Source organism: Myodes glareolus, chromosome X (assembly GCF_982192425.1).
Source record: "Myodes glareolus chromosome X, mMyoGla1.1, whole genome shotgun sequence".
In the NCBI taxonomy this organism is placed as follows: domain Eukaryota; kingdom Metazoa; phylum Chordata; class Mammalia; order Rodentia; family Cricetidae; genus Myodes; species Myodes glareolus.
Genome location: NC_142053.1, coordinates 45426353 through 45447909, shown reverse-complemented (window position 1 = coordinate 45447909; position 21557 = coordinate 45426353). Strand labels below are relative to the sequence as shown.

At 41.4% G+C, this 21557-nt stretch overlaps 1 protein-coding gene and 1 non-coding gene across 11 annotated transcripts in view; one reads left to right on the top strand and one right to left on the bottom strand.

Annotated features, from left to right (window-relative positions):
- Tmem164 (transmembrane protein 164) overlaps positions 1 to 21557 on the top strand; it is a 210899-nt gene that overhangs the window by 71646 nt on the left and 117696 nt on the right. For 9 of the 10 annotated variants that reach the window (XM_087902952.1, XM_087902957.1, XM_087902951.1 and 6 more), the window contains one exon: positions 19961 to 20027. The exons of the other annotated variant lie outside the window; for it this stretch is intronic. In XM_087902952.1, the coding sequence (XP_087759078.1) occupies positions 19961 to 20027 (67 nt within the window). The remainder of the gene's footprint in view (positions 1 to 19960; positions 20028 to 21557) is intronic. 10 annotated transcript variants of the gene reach the window in all.
- On the bottom strand, positions 5767 to 5873 carry LOC125405593 (U6 spliceosomal RNA). Its single transcript, XR_015737101.1, has one exon. It is a non-coding gene; the product is annotated as a U6 spliceosomal RNA (small nuclear RNA).

The following is a 21557-nucleotide window of genomic DNA, read 5'->3' as shown; positions in this document are numbered from 1 at the left end:
TTCTGTTCATCAGTGTTTTTATTTAGAATAGGTCTTCATTATTCATAAGTGAGATAGGACTCTTGTGTTTTTTGTTAGATTTGAAGATTAAAGATGGGTAATATGTAGTAGAGAAAGTCTCTTCTTTTTCTTTGGCCATAATACTTAATTATCCTTAGAAATGATATGTGTTTTGAAAGTCTGACGACCTTCCCTTGTAAAGCGCATTTGGAACTGGTACCTTTTTCAATAGGTAGAGCCATAATTACCTTTTCAATGTCTTCTTCTCTGGAAATCAATCTATTCAAATCTTTTGGTTTAATTGTGGTTGTTTGTGTTTATTAGGAGATTATCTGCCTATTCCGTATCTTCAGATTGCTTCCCATAAGTTTGGCTGAGTAAACAGACCACTCTATCATCACTTGACACTCTTTCCTCATGTAGCTATGCTTGGTTTCTTGACCTTAATCTTGTATGTTTTCTGTTGCTTCTTCTGTATTTAAATTTGCTCAGCAAGAGTGTTATCAATTTTTGATTGCTTTGTAGAAAATAAAGTCTTGAATTTATTTGCCCTTTCAGTCTTCCTTTTAGTGTTAAAACCATCGACCTATGTCATTTAACAGTCCGTACATCTCAGTGCCCACACCTAGGCTCCGCTGTGGGCTCGGTGACAAGCATGACCTACCTACCTGTTTCTTATTCCTCCACTAGTGCTTTGCTATACCAGTACTGTGCGAGTTTTCTGGCTTCCCAGCTAAACAGAACTTGGCATGTTCTTTGCAGAGACATGCCCGGCCACTGCAGGAAAGGGGTTCTGATGTGTACAGCAGGTTGCATTGTGCCATGCTGGTTTGGGACTGTCAGTTCTTTTGGGCGTGGAGTCGGGGCAGGATTCTCTACAGGGATCCCATGGTCTGTTTCACAGGGGAGAATGATAGTTTGCCAGTGTTTCAGCTGGGTCATAACTGTTGTGTTTCTGTGCACCTCTGCCGACACGTAGCCTGCTAAGTGCCGCTGCTGGAGCCTGCTGCTAAGAGGGATGCCTTAGCAGAAGCCATGCGTCTGAGATGTAGAGCTAGATTTGGCAGGGTTTCTACTTGGCCCACTCCACAGCAACCTTGGGCATGGCAGTCTTGCAAACTGTAATCGCACCAACTTCTGAAATTCCTGTCTGATCGCTTTCTGCTTCTTAGAGCCCCTTATCTTTATGTTTCTAGGCGTTCCTTCTTTCTGGTTGAGCAGTCCTAGCATCGTTTGTTGTATTGTCTTTGTACTTGCAATGCGGTTCTCCATCTCTTTGAAACTGAGCCACTTTCGTTTTCTCATTTGGCTACTTAGGATGACTTTTCCCTTAAGAGCAGTTGCCCAGTGCTTTCTATGGCCACCCTATAGGATACTTTTTCCTCATTCAGGTTTGACTGAAATCAATCCATTCTGCCCTCTGTGTTGAGGTTCCACCTCTCCAGAATCAGCCAGCTGCACACTGAAAGGTTTGTTTGTTTCTTTTCAAATTACATCTGTTCTAACAGGAGGCTCTTTTTCTTGTCATTATCCCCTAAACACTATAGTATAACACATGTTTACAGATTGTTTACATTGCATGAAGTGTTGTTAAAAACAACAACCAAGTAATCTAGAGAGAGAGAGAGAGAGAACAAGTATTGAAGTGCAGCAAATTTGAAGTTAGTTACCTATCTCAGTTACGATTAGGGAACCTATCCTGTCATATGTGAAGCAGTTGGTCTTCCCCCTCCCTAGTTTGTTTGTTTTCCTTTCAAGATAGACTCCCCACTATGTATTCCTGACTTGGCATCAACTCATACAGATTCATCTGCTGCTGACTTGGAACACTGGTATTAAAGGCATGTGAAGCCTTGTGAAACCCTCAGTCTTAGTAAATGAGACTTCTTCTTTAAACTGACATGTGGTGGGGTAGGGTGGGGTTATGCACTCCTTTAATTCCAGCACTTGGGAGGCAGGTGCAGGCAGATGTCTGTGAGTTCAAGGCCAGCCTGGTCTACAGAGTGAGTTTCAGGACAGCTGGGACTGTTACACAGAGAAACCCTGTCTCAAAAACCAAAAGAAAAAGAAAAAAGATTTCCTGTTGATAAAGAAAAGGATAGGAAAGAGGACCATGCTAGAGAGTCCCTCAGTTCTCCTAAACACCTCATTGGAACTTTTTCTTTACTTTTTTCTCTCAACCCTTTTCCTCAGTTTTCTTCTTCTTTATTATAGCAGATTTCAGAAATAGACATATTACATTTATTCTCATGTTCTTTCTTAAAAAAAAACCAAAGGATGTAGTTTCACTTTTTATTTATTTATTTTTATTCATTTATTATGTATACAGTATTCTCAGTATTCTGTCCAGAAGAGGGCACCAGATCTCAAGATCTCATTACAGATAGTTGTGAGCCACCATGTGGTTGCTGGGAATTGAACTCAGGACCTTTGGAAGAGCAGGCAATGCTCTTAACCACGGAGCCATCTCTCCAGTGCTATTCTCATGTTCTTTATACATTCGTATAATTTCTTCTGTGGACTATTATGATACTAATTTTATGTAGGGATATTTCTCTTCTTAGTTGAATAAATCAGATGTATATGAAGTCTAGAAGTCTTAATTTTGCCTTTTATATTCTCCTTTACCTTTTACGAGTATTGTTGTTAAGTTCAAAAGAGGACTTATTTTTATGTATGTGCTTGTGTGTATATATGTACATATGTAGACAGGTGCCAAGGAGGCCAGAACAAGGTATCAGATCTTCTGGAGCTGGAGTTACACTCAGTACTGAGCCTCTGACATGTGTGCTGGGACATCCATAAGAGCTGCAAAGTCTCTTAATCACTGAGCAGTCTCTTCTCCAGATCTCCCTTGGAAGTTTAAGACAGCTCTTTATCTATTTTGAATCAGTCTACAAATCACTATGTAGCCTAGGCTGGACTTGAACTTGAGATCATCCTGCTTCAGCTGCCTCAGTGCTTGGTTTACCGCCATGCCTGGCTTAGGTTATAACATTTCTTTTTGAGACAGGGCCATGTTATGTATCTCCTGATGGCCTCAGACTCACAGAAATCTGCCTGCCTCTACCTCCTAATTGCTGGGATTAAAAATCTACACCACATAGCCCACACCTTTTAACTTTTTATTGAAGTGTTTGCTATACAGCAATTTTGCATTTTTCTTGATCAAATTGATTACTTCTTCCTTCAGATCATGAGTATTTCCTATGTATGTATGTATGTATGTATTTAATTATTTGAGACAGGGTTTCATTCTATAGCCCAGACTGGCTTGAAATTGACTGTGTATCCTAGTATGGCCTGGAATTCTTGGTTCTCCTGTGTCATTCTCCCAAATACACCACCACAGCCAACTTTCTTTCTGTATTTTATGCCTAAACAGATTTTTTATTATAAGATTATAGAAAATCCAGTGTTATGCTTGTAAAAAATATTTAATGTGACCATTTAAAATTTGTACTAGGAAAATGGTGAAGTAGGGCTATAGCTTATATTTTTTCCTAAGTAGTTTTTTTTCTGTATTTGTTGTTCATTTGTTTTGACAGAGGATCCCATGTAGCAGAGACTGGACTTTAGTTTCTAGTCTTCCTGACTATTCTTTCCCAGTGCTAGGATTATAGATGCCGTCACACCCAGCAAAGGATTCTCTAAGGTCGTTACCACACTTAAGCTCTTGTATGTGCTAGGAGTTAGCTCAGGGGATGTTTTATTTTTTTATTTTTTTTTTGAAAGTAATTTTATTAAATTATAAAAAGTTTCCATTTACGCCCCTCCTCCCAACGCCCTCCCACTCCCCCCCCTCCCTCTCCTCCTCCCTCTTTGTCCCCAAGGGCAGTCAGGGTCTCCTGCCCTGTGGGAAGTCCAAGTTCCTCCCCCCTCCCTCCAGGTCCAGGAAGGTGAGCATCCAAACAGACTGGATCCCAAAAATCCAGTATATGCAGAGGAAACCAGTCCCAGTGTCATTGTCAATGGCTTCTCAGAAAGACTGCAGGCCAGCCACATTCAGAAAATCCGGCCACATTCAGAGAATCTGGTTGGATCACATGCTCGTTCAGTCACGGTCCATCTGGCCTTGGTAAACTCTCATTAGATCCGACCCCTTGTATCAGTGGGTGATAGTATCCCTCGCAGTCCTTCGTCATTTTCTTCCTCCTTCTGCTCCTCATTTGGATCTTGGGGGGCTCAGTTCGGTGCTCCAACGCGGGCCTCCATCTGTATCGCCATCCATCGCCAGATGAAGGATCTATGGTGATAAGCAAAATATTCATCAGTATGGTCACGGGCCAAGGCCGGTTCAGGCACCCCCTCCTCTGTCCAGAGAACAATCTGGGGATCTCTCCTTGGACCTGGGATCCCATATATAATCAAGTTTCCTGTAAACTCTAAAATGACTCCCTTAGTTGAAATATATTCTTCCCTGATCCCACATTCATCCTTCCTCCCTTCCCCCTATCTCGGTCAGCCGAGCTTTCTCCATTCCTCCCCTACTCCCTTCTCTCTAACCCTCTCCCCTTCCAACAACCCTCCCACCCCCCCCCCATGCACCCAAAGTTACCTGGGACTCTTGACTATTTCCTACCTCCTGGCGGATAGCTAAATAATCTTCATCAGGTTCGTCTTCTTATTTAGCTTCTCTAGGATCACGAATAATAGGCTCAAAGACCTTAAATTATGGTTAGAATCCACTTATGAGCGAATACATACCGTGTTCCTCTTTTTGGGTCTGGCTTACCTCACTCAGTAAAGCGTTTTCTATGTCCATCCATTTGCATGCAAAATTCAAGATGTCATTGTTTTTTTACCGCTGAGTAAAACTCTAATGTGTATATGTTCCACACCTTTTTTAACCATTCTTCTATTGAGGGGCACCTAGGCTGTTTCCAGGTTCTGGCTATTACAAATAGTGCTGCTATGAACATAGTTGAACAAACACTTTTGTAGTATGTTTGGGAATCTCTAGGGTATATTCCCAAGAGAGGAATTGCTGGGTCCTGAGGGAGGTTGACTCCCAGTTTCCTGAGAAACCGCCACACTGATTTCCAAAGTGGCTGCACAAGTTTGCATTCCCACCAACAATGGATGAGTGTTCCCCTCATTCCACATCCTCTCCAGCATAGGCTATCATTGGTGTTTTTAACTTTAGCTATTCTGACAGGTGTAAGATGGTACCTCAAAGTGGTTTTGATTTGCATTTCCCTGATCGCTAAGGAGGTTGAGCATGACCTTAAGTGTCTTCTGGCCATTCGAAGTTCATCTGTTGTGAATTCTCTGTTCAGATCAGTACCCCATTTTTTAATTGGGTTAATTAGAGTTTTAGTGTCTCGTTTCTTGAGTTCTTTGTATATTCTGGAGATCAGACCTTTGTCTGATGAGGGGTTGGTGAAGATCTTCTCCCAGTCAGAAGGCAGCCTTTTTGTCCTACTGACAGTGTCCTTTGCTTTACAGAAGCTTCCCAGTTTCAGTAGATCCCATTTATTCATTGTTTCTCTTATTGTCTGTGCTGCTGGGGTCCTACTTAGGAAGAGGCCTCCTGTGCCTAAATCTTGTAGACTACTTCCCACTTTCTCTTCTATCAGATTCAAAGTGGACGGATTAATGTTGATGTCTTTAATCCATTTGGACTTGATTTTTGTGCATGGTGATAGATATGGATCTACTTTCATTTTTTTACAGGTTGACATCCAGTTATGCCAGCACCATTTGTTAAAGATGCTTTCCTTCTTCCATTGTATACCTTTAGCTCCCTTGTCGAAAATTAGGTGTAAAAATATGGAACGCTTCACGAATTTGCGTGTCATCCTTGCGCAGGGGCCATGCTAATCTTCTCTGTATCGTTCCAATTTTAGTATATGTGCTGCCGAAGCGAGCACAGGGGGATGTTTTATTATTCTGTTCATCCCTCTCTTGGGTTTTAACCCAGCTTCATATTTTCTTTTTTTAATTCTTCTTACTTTATTTTACATGTATGGGAATTTTGCCTTTATATAAGTCTGTGCACCACATGTTTGACTGGTGCCCGTGGAAGCCAGAAGAGGGTGTCAGATTCGTGGACCAGTTGTGAGCAACCATGCGGGTGCTGGGAATTGAACCCAGATTCTCTACAAGAGCAGCTAGTTTTCTTCACCGCTGAGCTAGCTTTCTAGCACCACAAGAAATGATGCAGAGAATAGCCCAGAATATCATGGCCTTCCTTGGGTGGACAAAGGAACAGATTAGGGCCCCAGCTTTATAGCCTTGGATTTGTAACAGCAGGTAGGTAGACCAGATCTCCCTTTGCCCTCTCAGCCTACCATGCTACCTACAGTTCTTTTTAGTAGCTATTCTCAATCAGTTTTTTGGTTTCAGGGAAACTTTAAATATTTTCCTCAGGTTCTCTTCCAAATCCTGTCAGGATTTTGACTTCGCTTACTTTAATCCTATGATTTCACTGATGTCATCACAGCGTTGAATCTCTTCAGCCAGGATTTTTTTTTTTGGTTGTTTTGAAACAGGGGTTCTCTGCGTAGCCCTGACTATTCTGGAACTCACGCTGTAGACTGGGCTGACCTCAAACTCAGAGATTCACATGCCTCTGCCTCCTGAGTTCTGGGATTAAAGGCTTATGCCACTACTACCCACCTTCATGAATTCATTTCTTAATTTCTTGACATTTTCTTTTATATTCCCCTGTGTGTGTGTGTGTGTGTGTGTGTATTTCCCACATATTTCTCAACAATGACATTTAAATACACTTTGTAGTTTATGGTCTTTTATTATATCTTCTTTTATTACTGATGATCTGTAGGAAAGATTTCCAGTTTTGTATGTTTGTTTTATATTGGGCTACTGTGCTTCAGTCTTATTTATATAATAATTTTTCAGATTTTCCCCTTGGATCATTTTTCTAAATGGTAACTTTACTTCTTTTTAAAGAGCAAAACTGTGTTGTTGTTTTTTTTTTTTTTTTTTGGCTCAAGCCTGGTTGTGTTGGCTAGAGTTTCTGGCATCATTTTGAATAATGTTAATACTGGAAAGAATCCTTATCTTGGTTTTGATTTTAATGGAATTATTTCTGGTGCTTCATTTAATGGTGTGTTAGCTAAGTTTTCTGTTGCTGCAACGAAACATCATGACTAAAAAGCAAGTTGGTGAGGAAAGGGTTTATTTGATTTACACTTCAGCATTGCTTTTCATCACTGAAGGAAGTCAGGACAGAAACTTAAATAGGGCAGGATCCCCAAGGCAGAAACTGATGCAGAGACCATGGAGGAATACTGCTTGTTGGCTTGCTCCTCATGGCTTGCCCAGCCTGCCTTCTTATAGGTCCTAGGACCACTATTCCAGGAATGGCACCACCCAAAATGGGCTGGGTACTCTACTCATTGGCCACTAAGTGAGAAAATGCATGAGACTCCTTCCTCTGATGACTTCAAGTTAACACATAAAGCCAACCAGTACAAATGGGGATATTTTTATGTTTAACTCTTACATTGCCTATTGGCTTAAGTTAAATATGATATAATATATAGAAATTATCTTGTTCTTAAGTTGTTAAGTTCATTTAAAAATTAAGAATTTATCTATCTATCCATCCATCCATTTATTTGTTTATTTCTTGCAGTGCTGGGGTTAGAACCCAGGGCTTTGGACATGCTAGGCAAGTGCTCTACTGCTGAATCACCCCCTCAGCACATAGGTGGCTATTGAGTTTAGTCAACATTTTCTAGATAGAAGATGTTGAGTGGTTCATTGGTACTTTTTTCCCTTTGACCTCGTTTGTTATGTTATTTTGATAGAATTCCTAATCGCAACTGTTGAAGGGCTGCTAATGTAATCTGCTCTTTTCCTCTGTGTGTTTGCAAGAGATTCATATTTGGCTTTCTTCGCATGAACTTGATTGATTTTGCTCTCTGTCACCCCACCATGAAATTTAACTCCTTGTCATTCTTCCTTACTTTGCAGACTTCTCTTTTTGCCTCAGCTTGTTGTTTTTCTTTCCCAGGGCACCTATTCTGGTGGCTTTTAAAAAGTAACTGCTTCTTAGAGACCAGGTTTTCTTGCATACTCTCTAGGATGCACTGAGTTTTGTAAAACCCTTTCTAGTTCTTACACTAAATTTGGATGTTTGTGCTTCTCCAAGTCTTCAGAATGATATGCGCTTCCCCATGTGCTGCCAGACGTTTTCATAGGAGCTGTGCTGGCGTTTTGTATGTCTCTGCATATTCAAGGAGGGTCTGTTGTTTGTCAGAGACAGATTGTATATAGTGAATATTTTTATATTCTCTACTGGTTAGAACCACTTCTCAACTCCATTCTTTGCTGGCAGGTTAATTCTTACAGCTTTTTAACATGTTTCTCACAGTCTAGTAACTACTCAGATTTTCTGTCCCAACTACTAAACGCTCAAACATGCTGAACAAATAAAGTTTGTAAAAAGTCCTAGACTCTTTTATGTGTAACTCCCAGAGGTTTTCTTGTGAAGTCTCCCCTTCTCAGTACCAATCAGATTTGCCAGCATCAATCAGATCATATTGTACTCTGTTCACTTTGGAGAATTGATTAGAGCCCCTAATTAGATATAGACAAGATCCAGGAATTATTAATATTACCTGCAAGCAGTTGTCAGCCGTGGAGGAACGGCTTTCTGATTTGTGGGTTGCCAGCCATGAGGCTGATCATAGCAAGATCTTACTCTCTTCTTTTCAGGTTGTTAGAAGCTGCTGCATGGCTCAGCCACAGATTTTTTTTTTTCTCACTTTAGCACTATCTATATTACTGACAAAGATTTCTTGCAGATTCTGGCTGTCCGTTTGTCCGACAGTCATTTAAGGTTTTTACTGATTTGGGGAATTTGATCATTTTTGGTACCTTATAGTTATTTGAATGGATAGTTGGAAGAGGCTGTAAACCATGGATTTTAAGGTAGAAACCTAAGGTATATTTTGGTTTGGGGTGACTTTTTTTAATACGTAAAATAAAGGACTATATAGCAACATTTTAGACTTTAGGGGCTCATGACATAGAACAACATAATCTCTGGCCTTGAACAATGTTCTTTTGATAGAGAGAAAGAAACCTAAAAATATGTAAAGGAATGAATATGACTATGTTCCACTAAAGTGTTAGTTATGTAAGCAGCAGGACCAGATGCAAAAGTTGTAGGGACTGCTGAGGGTAACAGTTGTGCGACATCACTATTCTTAGTGCTGAATCGTAGAAATAAAAATAGTTAATATAGGGAATTCAGTGATAGATATGTTATCACACCCCCAAAGGAAGAGCAGGGCCATAGTTCGCTAACCCTGACTTTACGAGGATTTGATCTAGCGTACAGAGAGTCCGCAGTTGAGGTAGAATGAGGTTTGGACTGTACAATAGAACATTAGCCTTGTTAGTTAGGTAGATGGCAGTAGGTGATTTTTTTGCCTACTGTGATGAATACCTGGATGAAGGATAAAGAATTCTTGAAAGCTGAAGTTGCTTCTGGTGATGCCATCCCATGGTCGTTAAGGCTGCAATTAGTCATCATGTCTTCTGATACAAGAATCAGAACACAGATTTTTCTCTTTGGGAAAGTTCTGGTACTACCACAGGTCTTCATATTGGAGGCATCTTAAATAGCGAACAGGGAGGGGCCTTTGAGATGTCTCAGTGGGTAAAGGTGCTTGCTGAAAAGCCTGATGACCTGAGTTCAATATCCAAAACTCACATACAGGTGGAAGGAGAGAACCAGTGCCAAAAAGTTATTATCTGTCCTCCAAATTTGTACCATGGCAACCATGCATCCCTCCCCCCAATAATTACAATATTTTTAAAAACCCTCTCCTTCCTGATTATAATACAGTTGTTAGTTAGACTGCGCATAGTTGATCTCATCACTTCTCAAGGCTAGAAGTCCTGGTTCTTAAGTTATTGACCACAGTTGGCTTACTAGATAAAAGAGCACACACTGGCTGAAGTCTGTGGTCTATAGATAAGTTCAAGGTAAACGTTCTTCCTTGTCAGATGGAGACTTGGGCTTTTACATATGGAGAGCACTTTTGAGCCTATTACTTTTCTCTTGGTGCACAGAGGATAGTATCTACTTCTCAGCTCTAGTCTTTGCTGCCCTATTTGACCAACAACTATGAACAGCCTAAATTCCTGCTGCATTCTCCAGTCTGTCTAGGAGTTAGGAGCTGGGTAAGCAGGGCACTGGTGTGTTTGGTGTCATGCCTGGAAAACAGCAGATCCAGGTCTATTTTCCACTACCCTTGTGACATTACAGGAAGGCTAAGATCTCAGTGCTAGGGGCACCAAAGTCCTGGAGCCACATAGCAGGTTCAGAGTTCCTCTGTCTCTATTGGGTCTATTAGTTAGGCTAAAGGTGGTATTGCCATCACATGGGAGAATGCTTTTACACCCCTTCCTGGTCTTTGAAGCCTGTTTCCACAGGCGAATGTAGTTTTCAGCTTGGTTTTTATTGCCCTTGCTGTACTTTCCTTTCATCCACCCACCCACCCACCCACCCACTCATCCGTCCATTCATCCATCCCTGGGTCTTACTATGTTTATTGTATAGTTTGACCTTGAATGCATGGGCTCAAGTGACCCCCCTCCCAGCCTCTCCAGTTGTTGGGACTTATAGGACTGTGCTGCCTTGGCTGGCTGGTTGCTCATTTTAAAAGATTTCACAGGGGTCTAGGAGCTTCTTAGAGAAGATCTTTTAGGACTTGCTCCTTCTCTCTCTTGGGATACTTTGAAGGAATGGAAGGGAAAAGAGCAGCAGCTAAGGTTTTCCAAGTGTTGGGTTATGAACCAACAGTTCCCTTGCACTGTGAACACCCACGGTTAATGTGATGGGTTAACCCAACTGTGCACCAAAAGTCAGGGATGCTCAAGCCTTAAGTCTGTGACGTTTTGAATGGCTACAGGTTCCTCCACTCATCCTGTGTAAGAAAAGTGGCTGGCGGAGGGCTGACCAACACCCTCTGCTTCTGGAAGCCTATGGTACCTGCCCCTCCCCCACCCCTGTTCTGAAACTCTGACAGCTGCTCATCATGAACACATGGAAAGCAGAGGAGCTGGGATGCAACTGAGATTATCTGATCATGAGTATCTGCTGACTCAGTCCCGGGAGGCTTTTAAATGAGAGGAGATGAAATTTCATCTGTGCCGCAGAGAGCAGAGGTGCGCTGCGGGATGCAGAGAGGACTATAGGCCAGGTGTGAGCCAAGGTAGGTGAGGGAATGTGGGGGTGGGTGAGGGTAAGAATTAGGACAGCCTGACATGTGATCATGGCATTGAAAGACTGATAGCCCATTGACCTTTAGGCCACATGATATTAGAATAATTCTGTAGCCTCGTGATACTCTCTTTTTTAGCTCCCACTTAGACTTTATTGTACTCCCTGAATTAAATGTTTCTTTTTCTAAGATTATCATATAATTATTGAATTTTAAATATCATGGCTTTCTCCAAAGAACCTCATATCTGGATCTGTGAGTGTTCTGAGGCTGTGACATTCAGCTTGAACCAGTTGATTTTTTCCCCCCTCTCTCCCTCCCTCACTTCCTCCCTAATCCACCCACAATCAGTGTTGAAGACTGAGCCTGGGGACTCATGCATTGGAGTTAGGCATTTCACCACTGAGCGTAGCCCCAACCCTAACATGTCGTGTCTGTTTTTCCCAGTGCTTATCTTGTGTGGAACCTGAAGTTTGGAACTGTAGCTCAGCTTAGAGTAATAGATAAAGCTTTTAAAGGGATAATCTTTTTGGCACCCTTGCTGTGGAGGCGGCTGATTTGGGTTTGACTTTGGACTCATTACTGAGAAAGGTTTTTAGAAGATGGCCTCTGACCTGTGCAGCTTTATTAAATCTTGGTCTTGGCAAGGGAGAGAAAGCTGGCCAGAACACTATGCAGTTAAGAGGGAAGGAGAGCAAAAATCTAAAAGACTAAGAAATTAACAGTAGTTCTGAGAAACAGTTTTTTCGGTGGTGTGGTACTAAGCTCAGGTATCCCCTTTCCTAAGACCTAACTGTCTGAACCCTGCCTATATTCACAAGCATTCTTCCCTTAGCACTTTGAGGAGTGAGGGACTTTTCCAGTTGATTTTAGGTCTATTTCCCTTCCATGTCCACAACATAAACTAGCTTCTTCCCCACATAGTTAGTTTTGCCTTTTACACATCTCCTGTGACGATCTTACTGAGTAGGGGCTGCTTTCTTTTTTCTTCTTTTTCTTTCTTCTGTGTAACTGTGTTTCATGACCTGTGTTTGGGCATGCACCATCTTCAGGAGAAAGAAAGGCTATCACCCCAGATAACTTTTCCCATCTTGAGAAAGCCAATGGTGGACTCTCCTGCACTGTGTGTTTAAGAAAAGAACAAAATAGTTTAATAAGATTTGGGCAAGGTATGTTGAAGCTGTGCAGTCTTCAGATGCACAGTCTAGAGATGCCCCAATCTTTTTAAAGTCATGTGTGCTTGCTGTACAGAACAAAAGGAAACATTTCATAAAGTAACAAAGACAGTCATGGATAACAGTAATTTCTGTTAGTAGGATGATATCATTTTCTTCTAGATTTCCTCATGTATGTACTCAGAAATAAGAATTATTCTTTTTTATGCTTCGTAATTTTTTAAAAAGCAAACAGACTAGACATGGTGGTGCATGCCTGTAGTACCAACAGGTAGGAGGTGAAATCAGGGGAATCAGGTTATATAGCAAGGAAAAAGCCAGCCTGGGCTACATTAGAGCCTGTCTCAAAAAACAAAAAGGCAAACCAAACAAATGTTAGTAAGCACAATTACTTCTATATTTTAGTTACTATACTATAGTTGTTTCCCTATCTATCTTATTAAATACTTCTCTAAAAATTATTTCTAATGGCCATATAAATATCTATTATTTGGATGAATAATGTATCATAATGTAGTATAATTAATATAATATAATATGAGTGGCTATAAACAGTGTCCTGTTAATTTAGCATTTATCTTCTTGGCTAGATGGATGTTGAAGGAGTCTTGAGTAATCCAGTAGATTTCATGACCTGGGCTATATGTGTGCTTTGCCTACTTGCTTCTCAATCCTGAGTAAAGATGAAGGCCTCCATTTCTGCATTTTTAAAAAATGTATTATTAGTAATGGCTCCCTCCTTGCATGCTGATAACAGTTAGGGAAGCTGACCCCTAGAAATATTTTAGCATGGAGCTGACATACACTAAGTACGCAATAAGTGTTCCTAATAATACTAGCATTAGCCTCGTTTTTACTCTTCGCCAGCTCTCCCTGTACCTCACTTTTAAAATTTGAGATTGAAAATTGCTTTCATTTAGATAAGTAGAATTTCAGAATGGAAATTACTTTCATCTAAATAGCCTCTTTTACCAGTTGAGCATTTTCCAGATGGAAACCTAATGTCAACTTCATAAGAGGGGTCAATGTTCTGGAACCTTTGCACTTATGCTGACCCCATTTGATCCAGGATAAGGTAGTAGAAAGCCACTGGCTGCAACGGGTGGGTGGGGGGAAGGGTGGAGGGGGGTGGTCATTGTGCCCGCAGACAAAACCACCCAAACTTCCTCTTGTACCTATTACCTTTAAATGATCTTTGTCTGTTTTTTATGCTCCGATTTTCTTTCTTTTTAAAAAAATATTTATTTGTATTTTACATCCATTGGTGTTTTGCCTGCATGTATGTCTGTATGAGGGTGTGGGATCCGCTGGAATAGGATATAGTCTGCTCTGTCTGTATAATGTTACTTTGTATGATGTTTTCAGGGCGGACTAGTGTTTTATCTTAAGAATGTCGTATAAATGAAACCTTACTGCGTATAGCCTTTAGAGGATGGCTTTGTGCATTTGTGCATGCAACATAAGGCCTTTTTTATTCTTTCTTTTTTTTTTTTTTTTGAGACGGGTTCTCTATGAATCTCTGGCTGTCCTGAAACTCACTCTAGACCAGGCTGGCCTTGAACTCACAGAGATACACCTGCCTCTGCCTCCTGAGTGCTAGGACTAAAGGCATGCACCACCATACCTGACCTCAAAGAATAGGTGTTTTTTTTTTTTAATTTTATTTTTGAAATAGGGTTTCTCTGTATAGTCCTGGCTGTCCTGGACCTTGATATGTAGACCAGACTGTTCTTGAACTCACAGTGTTCATACATTCTGCCTTTCACACATCCTTCTTTTGAGATATATTCAAATTGTTACCTTTATCAGTTGTTTCCTTGCTTTCTATCTGAGTCATTTTCCACAATATGCATTGTCCAGTTTCTTTAGTTTTTTTTTTTATCATTTAAAGGGACTTGTACTGAATCTGTATTTTGGCTATTACAAAAGTTTTGTCAACATTAGTGTGTGCATTTTCACGGAAACATACATTTTTACCTCAGTATGGTAAATACTCTGGAGCAGAATTATTGGGCCACAGAACAGGCAGTTTTAGCTGTCTACACTTTTATAAATTTACTTTTCATTGGATTTGTTTACTTGATATCTAGTTTTGTGAGTTCTCCAAAGTTATTAATGACACAGGGTCTATCAACCACTCCAGGGCAGATCTCATTTTCAGGAGTTTTTCTTTTTGGGATGATGGAGTTTGTTTTTTAGGTTTTGGGGTTTTTGTTGTATTGGGCCTTTAGTTTGTTTGAGAAAGAACTTAAAGTTGGGTGGGTAGGGAGGAGGAGGAGAGGAACTGGACGAACTTGAACTTGGGGGGAAGGGAAGAATATGATCAAATATACTATACTGCCCAACTTTCCTGAAGTAGTCATTTTATATTTCCCATTGCTTCCCACAACGGATGAGCCCTCCAGTTTCTTTCCTTTCTGTGTAACAAATTCTGCTGTGGTGTTTTAGCAATTGTATTTGAAGGTGATGGCAATGTTCCGCTGTTCTCATAGTATTTAGACTATGGCCAAAATCACATGAGCCTATCAATGTGGTCTGACTCTGAAGTGTTCTGTTTTGATGACTGATGGGTCTGTTCTTGACCAGTGGCACATTGTTTTGCCTTCTGTAACTTTAAAATCAGCTACTGTCATGGTTATGTCTGTCCCTATGTCCTTTCCATGTGCATTTTAAGATCAGTTTATCCATATACACAAAACATGCTGCTGGGAGTTTGATCAAAATTGCTTGGGAGCTGTAGATGATTTTGATGCGAGCTGCTGTGGAGCTCTAGGTTCTAACCAACTAAGTTCACAGAGCACAGTATGAACTAAAATTGCGTATAGGAGGGTTGGAGTGATGGCTTAGCCGACTTAGAGTATTTTCCACTCCTGTAGAGTATCTGTGTTGGGTTCTAGTATTCACAAGGCAGCTCACAGTGGTCTGTAACTCCAATTCCAGGGGAATCTGACACCCTCTTCTGGCTTTGGGGAGAAACAGGTACTCCATGCTATACACACATACATGCAGGCACACACTCATACACATAAAACAAAACGTCTCATAAAAACTGCCTGCAGAGGAAATGTGATAGTAGTAGTTGCTCTTTTGTGGTTTTCTTTTACCAGGTGGCCAGTCAGGTGTAGCTAAAGAGGAGATAGAAGAGAGGCCGGAGAACAAGGTTTATTTCGTTTGGAAGGATCTAGTTTGGAAGGGGCACATGGAAAAGACATCAAGATGAAGTGGTCAAGAAGAAGAACATTTAGGCCACTGACCTTGAGTAGTCTTTGGGAAGGCAAGACAAGGCAGAGCTGGGTAAAGGGTTCAGGGCTGACTAGTTTGACTTCTTTCTATGTGCTCTAACTGAGGGGTGGATTTGAGTTGTATGGCACCTGATCCTGGGATGGCTGAAGTGGAGAAGTGTACTCAGATGAAGGGCGACTATGGACTGATTAGTTTACATACCAAAGATTTGCCCACAACTGAGCCCTTCTTTCTTTAGGACTAAGTCTCCAGAAAGGACATACTTTCCCTAGTCAGAAAGGTTATGGGGATGGGGCTGGAGAGATGGCTCAGAGGTTAAGAGCATTGCCTGTTCTTCCAAAGGTCCTGAGTTCAATTCCCAGCAACCACATGGTGGCTCACAACCATCTGTAATGGGGTCTGGTGCCCTCTTCCGGCCTGCAGGCATATACACAGAAAGAATATTGTATACATAATAAATAAATAAAAAAAGAAAGGTTATGGGGAGTACATGCTTGAGTGTGTGTGTGCATGCATGAGTGTGTGAGTGCCTGCATGTGTTTGTGTGTGCAAGCACTTGGGATAGAACCCAGGGCTGTACACATGAAACATATGAAGCAAGTGATCTTTCCTCTGTCCTTCTTCTCTGTCACACACACAAATAATTAAAATATTTTAAAAAAGACCTCAGTCTTTCCAGATTATAATACAAATAGTGACTAGTTATGCAGGACATACGTAACACTCATGCCATGTGTGAAGATGGGTAATAACTTGTTATACAGGCTACATGTGATGCTCATGCCATGCATGAAGATGAGTACAGTGGCAAAAATGGGTTTGAAACTTATGACCCACGTGATCTTGGGCAAGTCAATTATTTGGAGTTTTTGTTTTCTCCGTTATGCAATGAAGAAGATAATGATTATTATAATGAAACCTAGGTAAGCTGAGTGTGGTGGTGTATACCTTTAATCTCAGCACTCCAGAAGAAGAGGCAGATGGATCTCTGTGAGTACAAGGCCAGTCTGGTCTACATAGTTCCAGGACAGCCAGAGCTACATAGTAAGACCTTGTCTCGAAACAAATAACTAAAACAAAACAAAATAAGAACCCAGGAGGATTGAATTAGCTATCTTTGAATACTTAGCCCAGTGATTTACAAATGTTCAATATTTTTGTAATTATTTATGGTAAAGTCCTTTTTATGTATTAAATATTATTCACTTTACACTCGCCACACACCTTGTATAACTGAGTTTTGAGAACTTTTTTTTCTTTTTTTGAGACAGGGTTTCTCTGTTAAAGTCCTAGATCAGGCTGGCTTCAAACTCACAGAGATCCACCAGTCTCTGCCTCCGAAGTGCTGGGATTAAAGGCTTGTGCCACCACTGCCCGGCAAATTTTGAGAACTTCTAACAAGACTTGCCTTTATATGGAATTTTTGGATCTTGATACTAATTTTGTCACTGACCTAGTATCACTTGATGTTATATTTATCATTGATTTTCCATGGGCCCTTGGAATCTGTTCTATCATCCCTAAGATGTAACTTTGGATACCCAAATGTCTAACTGGCCTTGCATGAATGTCAACTTTCCTTTGAGGTTAGTGACAAAGGCTGGCACCAGATTCTAGTGGTACATGGATCATCGATGTGACTTTGGCAAAGCCTGGCGCCAGATTCTAGTGGTACATGGATTATCGATGTGACTTTTCTATTCCCAGCATGAATCTACACTGTGGCTATGATAGGGCCAAGTGGCAATGTTAGGCCAGAGTCAACCTTACTCAAGATGTAAAATCAGTTTTCCAGAGTGCAGAGTGTCTTGGTGGTTTTTCTGGAAACTTGACTGGTAAATTTACCTCAGCCTGAGGAAAATGGCGTGGCATTTGTTTGGTCTGCCTACTTGCACTAACCTGCATGATGAGAGAGTCTCTCACCCTAAAACCACTCTCAATGTCATGTTGAACATAGGGCAGATGATGCAGAAGGTAGAGACATGCCCAAAATCAAAGGAAGGGCAGAAGCATTTTTCCGTATTCTCCAAGGTCATATTTGGAAGAAAGGGAGGCACTGATATAAGGTAGTGATAAATGCTGGAAATTTGAAGTGTGATGTCAAGTAGATGTGGGTGAGTCTTGGCATTCAGCATGTTACCTTACTTTCCTGAATGAACTTTGTTTCCACAATAAAATGATGAAAAAGTCAGAGTGCCTGTTTAGAAATTTGCTACCAGAACTAGGTGAGAGGTTCATACAAAGCAATTAATGTGATACTTTCCTAAAGTGTATTAAGTGAACATCATGATCGTTGAGGCCTTGGTGACAAAGAACAGTAGGAGGAAACAGATTAGCAGGGATGAAAAGCAGTCAGTCTCAGGACTTTGTGCCATCCTATGGGGCTGCGCTTGAACATTTCTTGGTTGTCAGGCCACTTTTGTGAGCGACAAGAGGAGCGCCAAATGTCTAGGTGCAGGCATGTTCAAACTTTTGATGCCGGGACACAACATTGTCGTCTACAAAGTTCTCCTTTGAATACAATAGCAAAAGTCCCAGCATTGTGTTTTACGTTCATGACTGCTCGTTGGCCCACATTCCTAGTTATACTGGGCATGTGCAGCCCATGGTCCAAAGTTGGCCACACCTAGTAGGGTTCCCCTTCAAGATAGCCTGTTGTCCTAGGACTAGAATGTGTGTGTCGGGGCGGAGAGCGGGGCTCAGAGGTAATCTAGCCTCTTGTTCAGTTGTGTCTTCCTCAGTTTGTGCAGAGACACAGGTCAGTGATGGTTGGCCATGAGCATCCAATCAGCTTTTCTTCAGGAGGAACAAACTCATATTTTTGCCTCTTTCTCAAGAACCATTTGCCACGAATGGTGAAGAAAGCTAGCTGCTTCAATCCCTTCTCAGAACCTCCCAAGAAGGTTTATTCTTGGGTTCTTTGTTCTTGACATAGGAAGTATGGATAGTATGCATTTTATTTTCTTCTTCTTCTTCTTCTTCTTCTTCTTCTTATTATTATTATTATTATTATTATCATTATTATTATTATTTTTATTATTATTATTACTGTTTTTTGAGACAGGGTTTTTCTGTAGCTTTGGAGCCTGTCCTGGAACTCACTCTGTAGACCAGGCTGGCCTCGAACTCACAGAGATCCACCTGTCTCTGCCTCATGAGTGCTGGGATTAAAGGCGTGCGCCACCACCACCTGGCAGTAGTATTCATTCACCAAGTCTGGTATTGAGACCTAGAAACACTATCATTACTTGATGTTCCTCTTCTCTTGGTCCCTTCCTCCCCCCTCTTCTGTAATGCTGTAATGTAGGCTAATCCAGGACTCGACCACCAAGCTAAGGTCCTAGCACTGATAGCCTTTAAGTGACAGAATCCCTTATATAAAATAGATGAGAGATAGCCTGAAGGTTTTTTTTGTTTGCCCTCCTCACCTCCTGCAGCAGCTACTAAGTGCATTGCTAACAGCAAGGAAACAGTTTGCACCAATACCACAGCCAATCCTGTTAGTTTCTTTTTCTGTGGTTGTGTTAAAATACAGTGACAAAAGGACCTTATGGGAGAAAGGGTTTATTTTGTTCCCAATTCCATGTTCTAGACCCTTGGTGTCAGGATGTCAAGGCTGCAGGTGCCTGAGAGAATTGCTCACATTACATCCGCAGCCAATAGCAAAGAGCAATAAGTTAATACATGCAGCTCAGTTTCCATCTCTGTTTTACACAGTCTAGGATCCCAGGCCAGGGAATGGACCTGCTCAGTCATGGTGGGTCTTTCTGTCCCAGCTAACCCAAGTTTAATAGTCCATTACAGACATTCTCAAGTTAACGTTAACCCAGAGATTTCTTCACAAGTGTTCCTGGGAGCTTGCCTCCTAGATGTCACATTGATGTCACAGACCCTCATAGACAGCTCTCTAGCTTGCACCAACGCTTTCTGTCCAGATCTTTGGTGGAAAGGCTGACCATCGCTCAGTAAACAAGCAGTCGCCTTCTAATAAACAGGCTGCTATAGTAACAACAAGTGCTTAACCGCTGTGCTTCCCCTTTTCAAACAAATGCTGCAGCAGTTAGAGCCGTTAGGTGGGGCTGACAGAATATTTAGGAAGCAGACCTTGGAATGTAGTGAACGGTTGGAACCAACACATGTTCAGGAAGAGTTTGGGGATTTGGAGGTAGTATGTGTTTCAGGTAATAAACACAAAATATACTGATTTTCATCTGCTTTGCATTTGGATGAGCTCTGGGCCTGCTTTACACAGAGGGATACTTCTTACACATGTCCTAGCTCAACCTCAAACATTTTCTTCTCTCTCGTGACCCACTTGTCTTCTTTCGCCTACAGGTTACAGATGCACATGCTGAATGGAGCTCTTCTGGCGTTGTTGTTTCCTGTGGTAAATACGCGGCTGGTAAGTTGTCTCTCCTAAGAATGAATCAGCAACATCTGAGTCAAGATAACTTCTTTGCTACCCATTGTTTCTCCTGAATCTTTGCCCTTATGGCCACATGATTTGAAGTTGTGAATATCTGTTGATGTTTGCCACAGTCATGTCTATAGTTAGTGGAGGCTTTGTGGAGCAGGAGTACTATGTTAGATTTGTGCTACAGCATGGGTTTAGATCAGAAGTAGAAAAACCAAAACTTTATATAGAAATTGGAGAGGTTCTATGGAAGTAAATGGGTCTAAGTCTTCACTTTTAGGCTGAGACTTGTAGATGTTTTAAGAGGTGCAATGATGTAGACTAACATGCCAGGGAGCCTCAAAACTTGTCTGTTTTACTGGAGACCCTCTTGAGTAAGCAGATTTCTTCTCCATCCACTCAAATCAACAGGGTAGAATGGATCGCTTTCTCCACCTCCCCCTTCAGGAGATGGAGGAGCCAAAAGGCTGGGGAATAGTATACTGTCTAGACTCCTACATGTGGGGCTCCTGAAGTTAGTGAGACACTCATTGAAAGTCCAGGGGACGATTATTTTTAAACATGGCTAATATAGCTTTTTGCTTTCACGACTTAAGTTTGTCTTTCTAATGAACATTATAGTGTTATCCTTGAAATGGAAATTCCTCTTGTGGATAAAATTTCATAGCGTACAAGGTCTTTTGCTATGCTAGGCTGTTTTTGAGGTAGGTACATAGGACAGCTATTACAGCCTCTTGCTTCATAGAGGAAGAAACTGATACTCAGGATGTCACCTGAATTGTGACAGTTAGGACCAGAGTCTGAGCCTCTCAGTCCTAATGACAGACTGCATGCTGTTCCTTCTACATCATGTAATCATCTTCGCTCCACAGATGCTCCTCAGTACTGTAGGTTGTGCTGGTCTAGATTTATATCACATAGCAGTAGAAATTAAAAGTCAAAGTTCATATAAAGCAATGAATTTTGAACCTTCTCACTAGGCTCCAGACTCATCAGATTATTAGCTGGGTTATGGATTTAGCTCAGTGCTAGAAGGTCTGCCTAGTCTATTCAAGGGCCTGGTTCCCACCCCTAGCACTAAGAAACAAAGAAGCAAATAAAGAGGCTAACCAGGTCCCACAGGCAGAGAAACTGGTTGGGGGGGCAGTAGCAAACAGACCCCCAAGTGATATCAAAACAGGGCTCCTCAGACTGTTCCCAGAGAACCCATGTGTTAGGGACTTCTAATTCAGTTACTCTAAGTGTATAATTTGAAGTGTGGCCTGAAATTAAGCATCAACTGGGTGTCGTTTATTAGAAATGTGGGGGTTCAGGTCCCACCACAGATTCCTTGTTTCTGAATCTACTGAGATGGTACCCTAGATGACCTAGATCCTTTCCTTCCAGGAGCCCTTAAGCACCTTTTATGTGGACCATTTGGGGTGATGTGAAATGAAAGATGGCAGGCAGTATTGTTCCTCATTTAATATACAGGGTTCATTCTGATCAGTGTTCCCTTATGAGATGGCATGGGCAGAA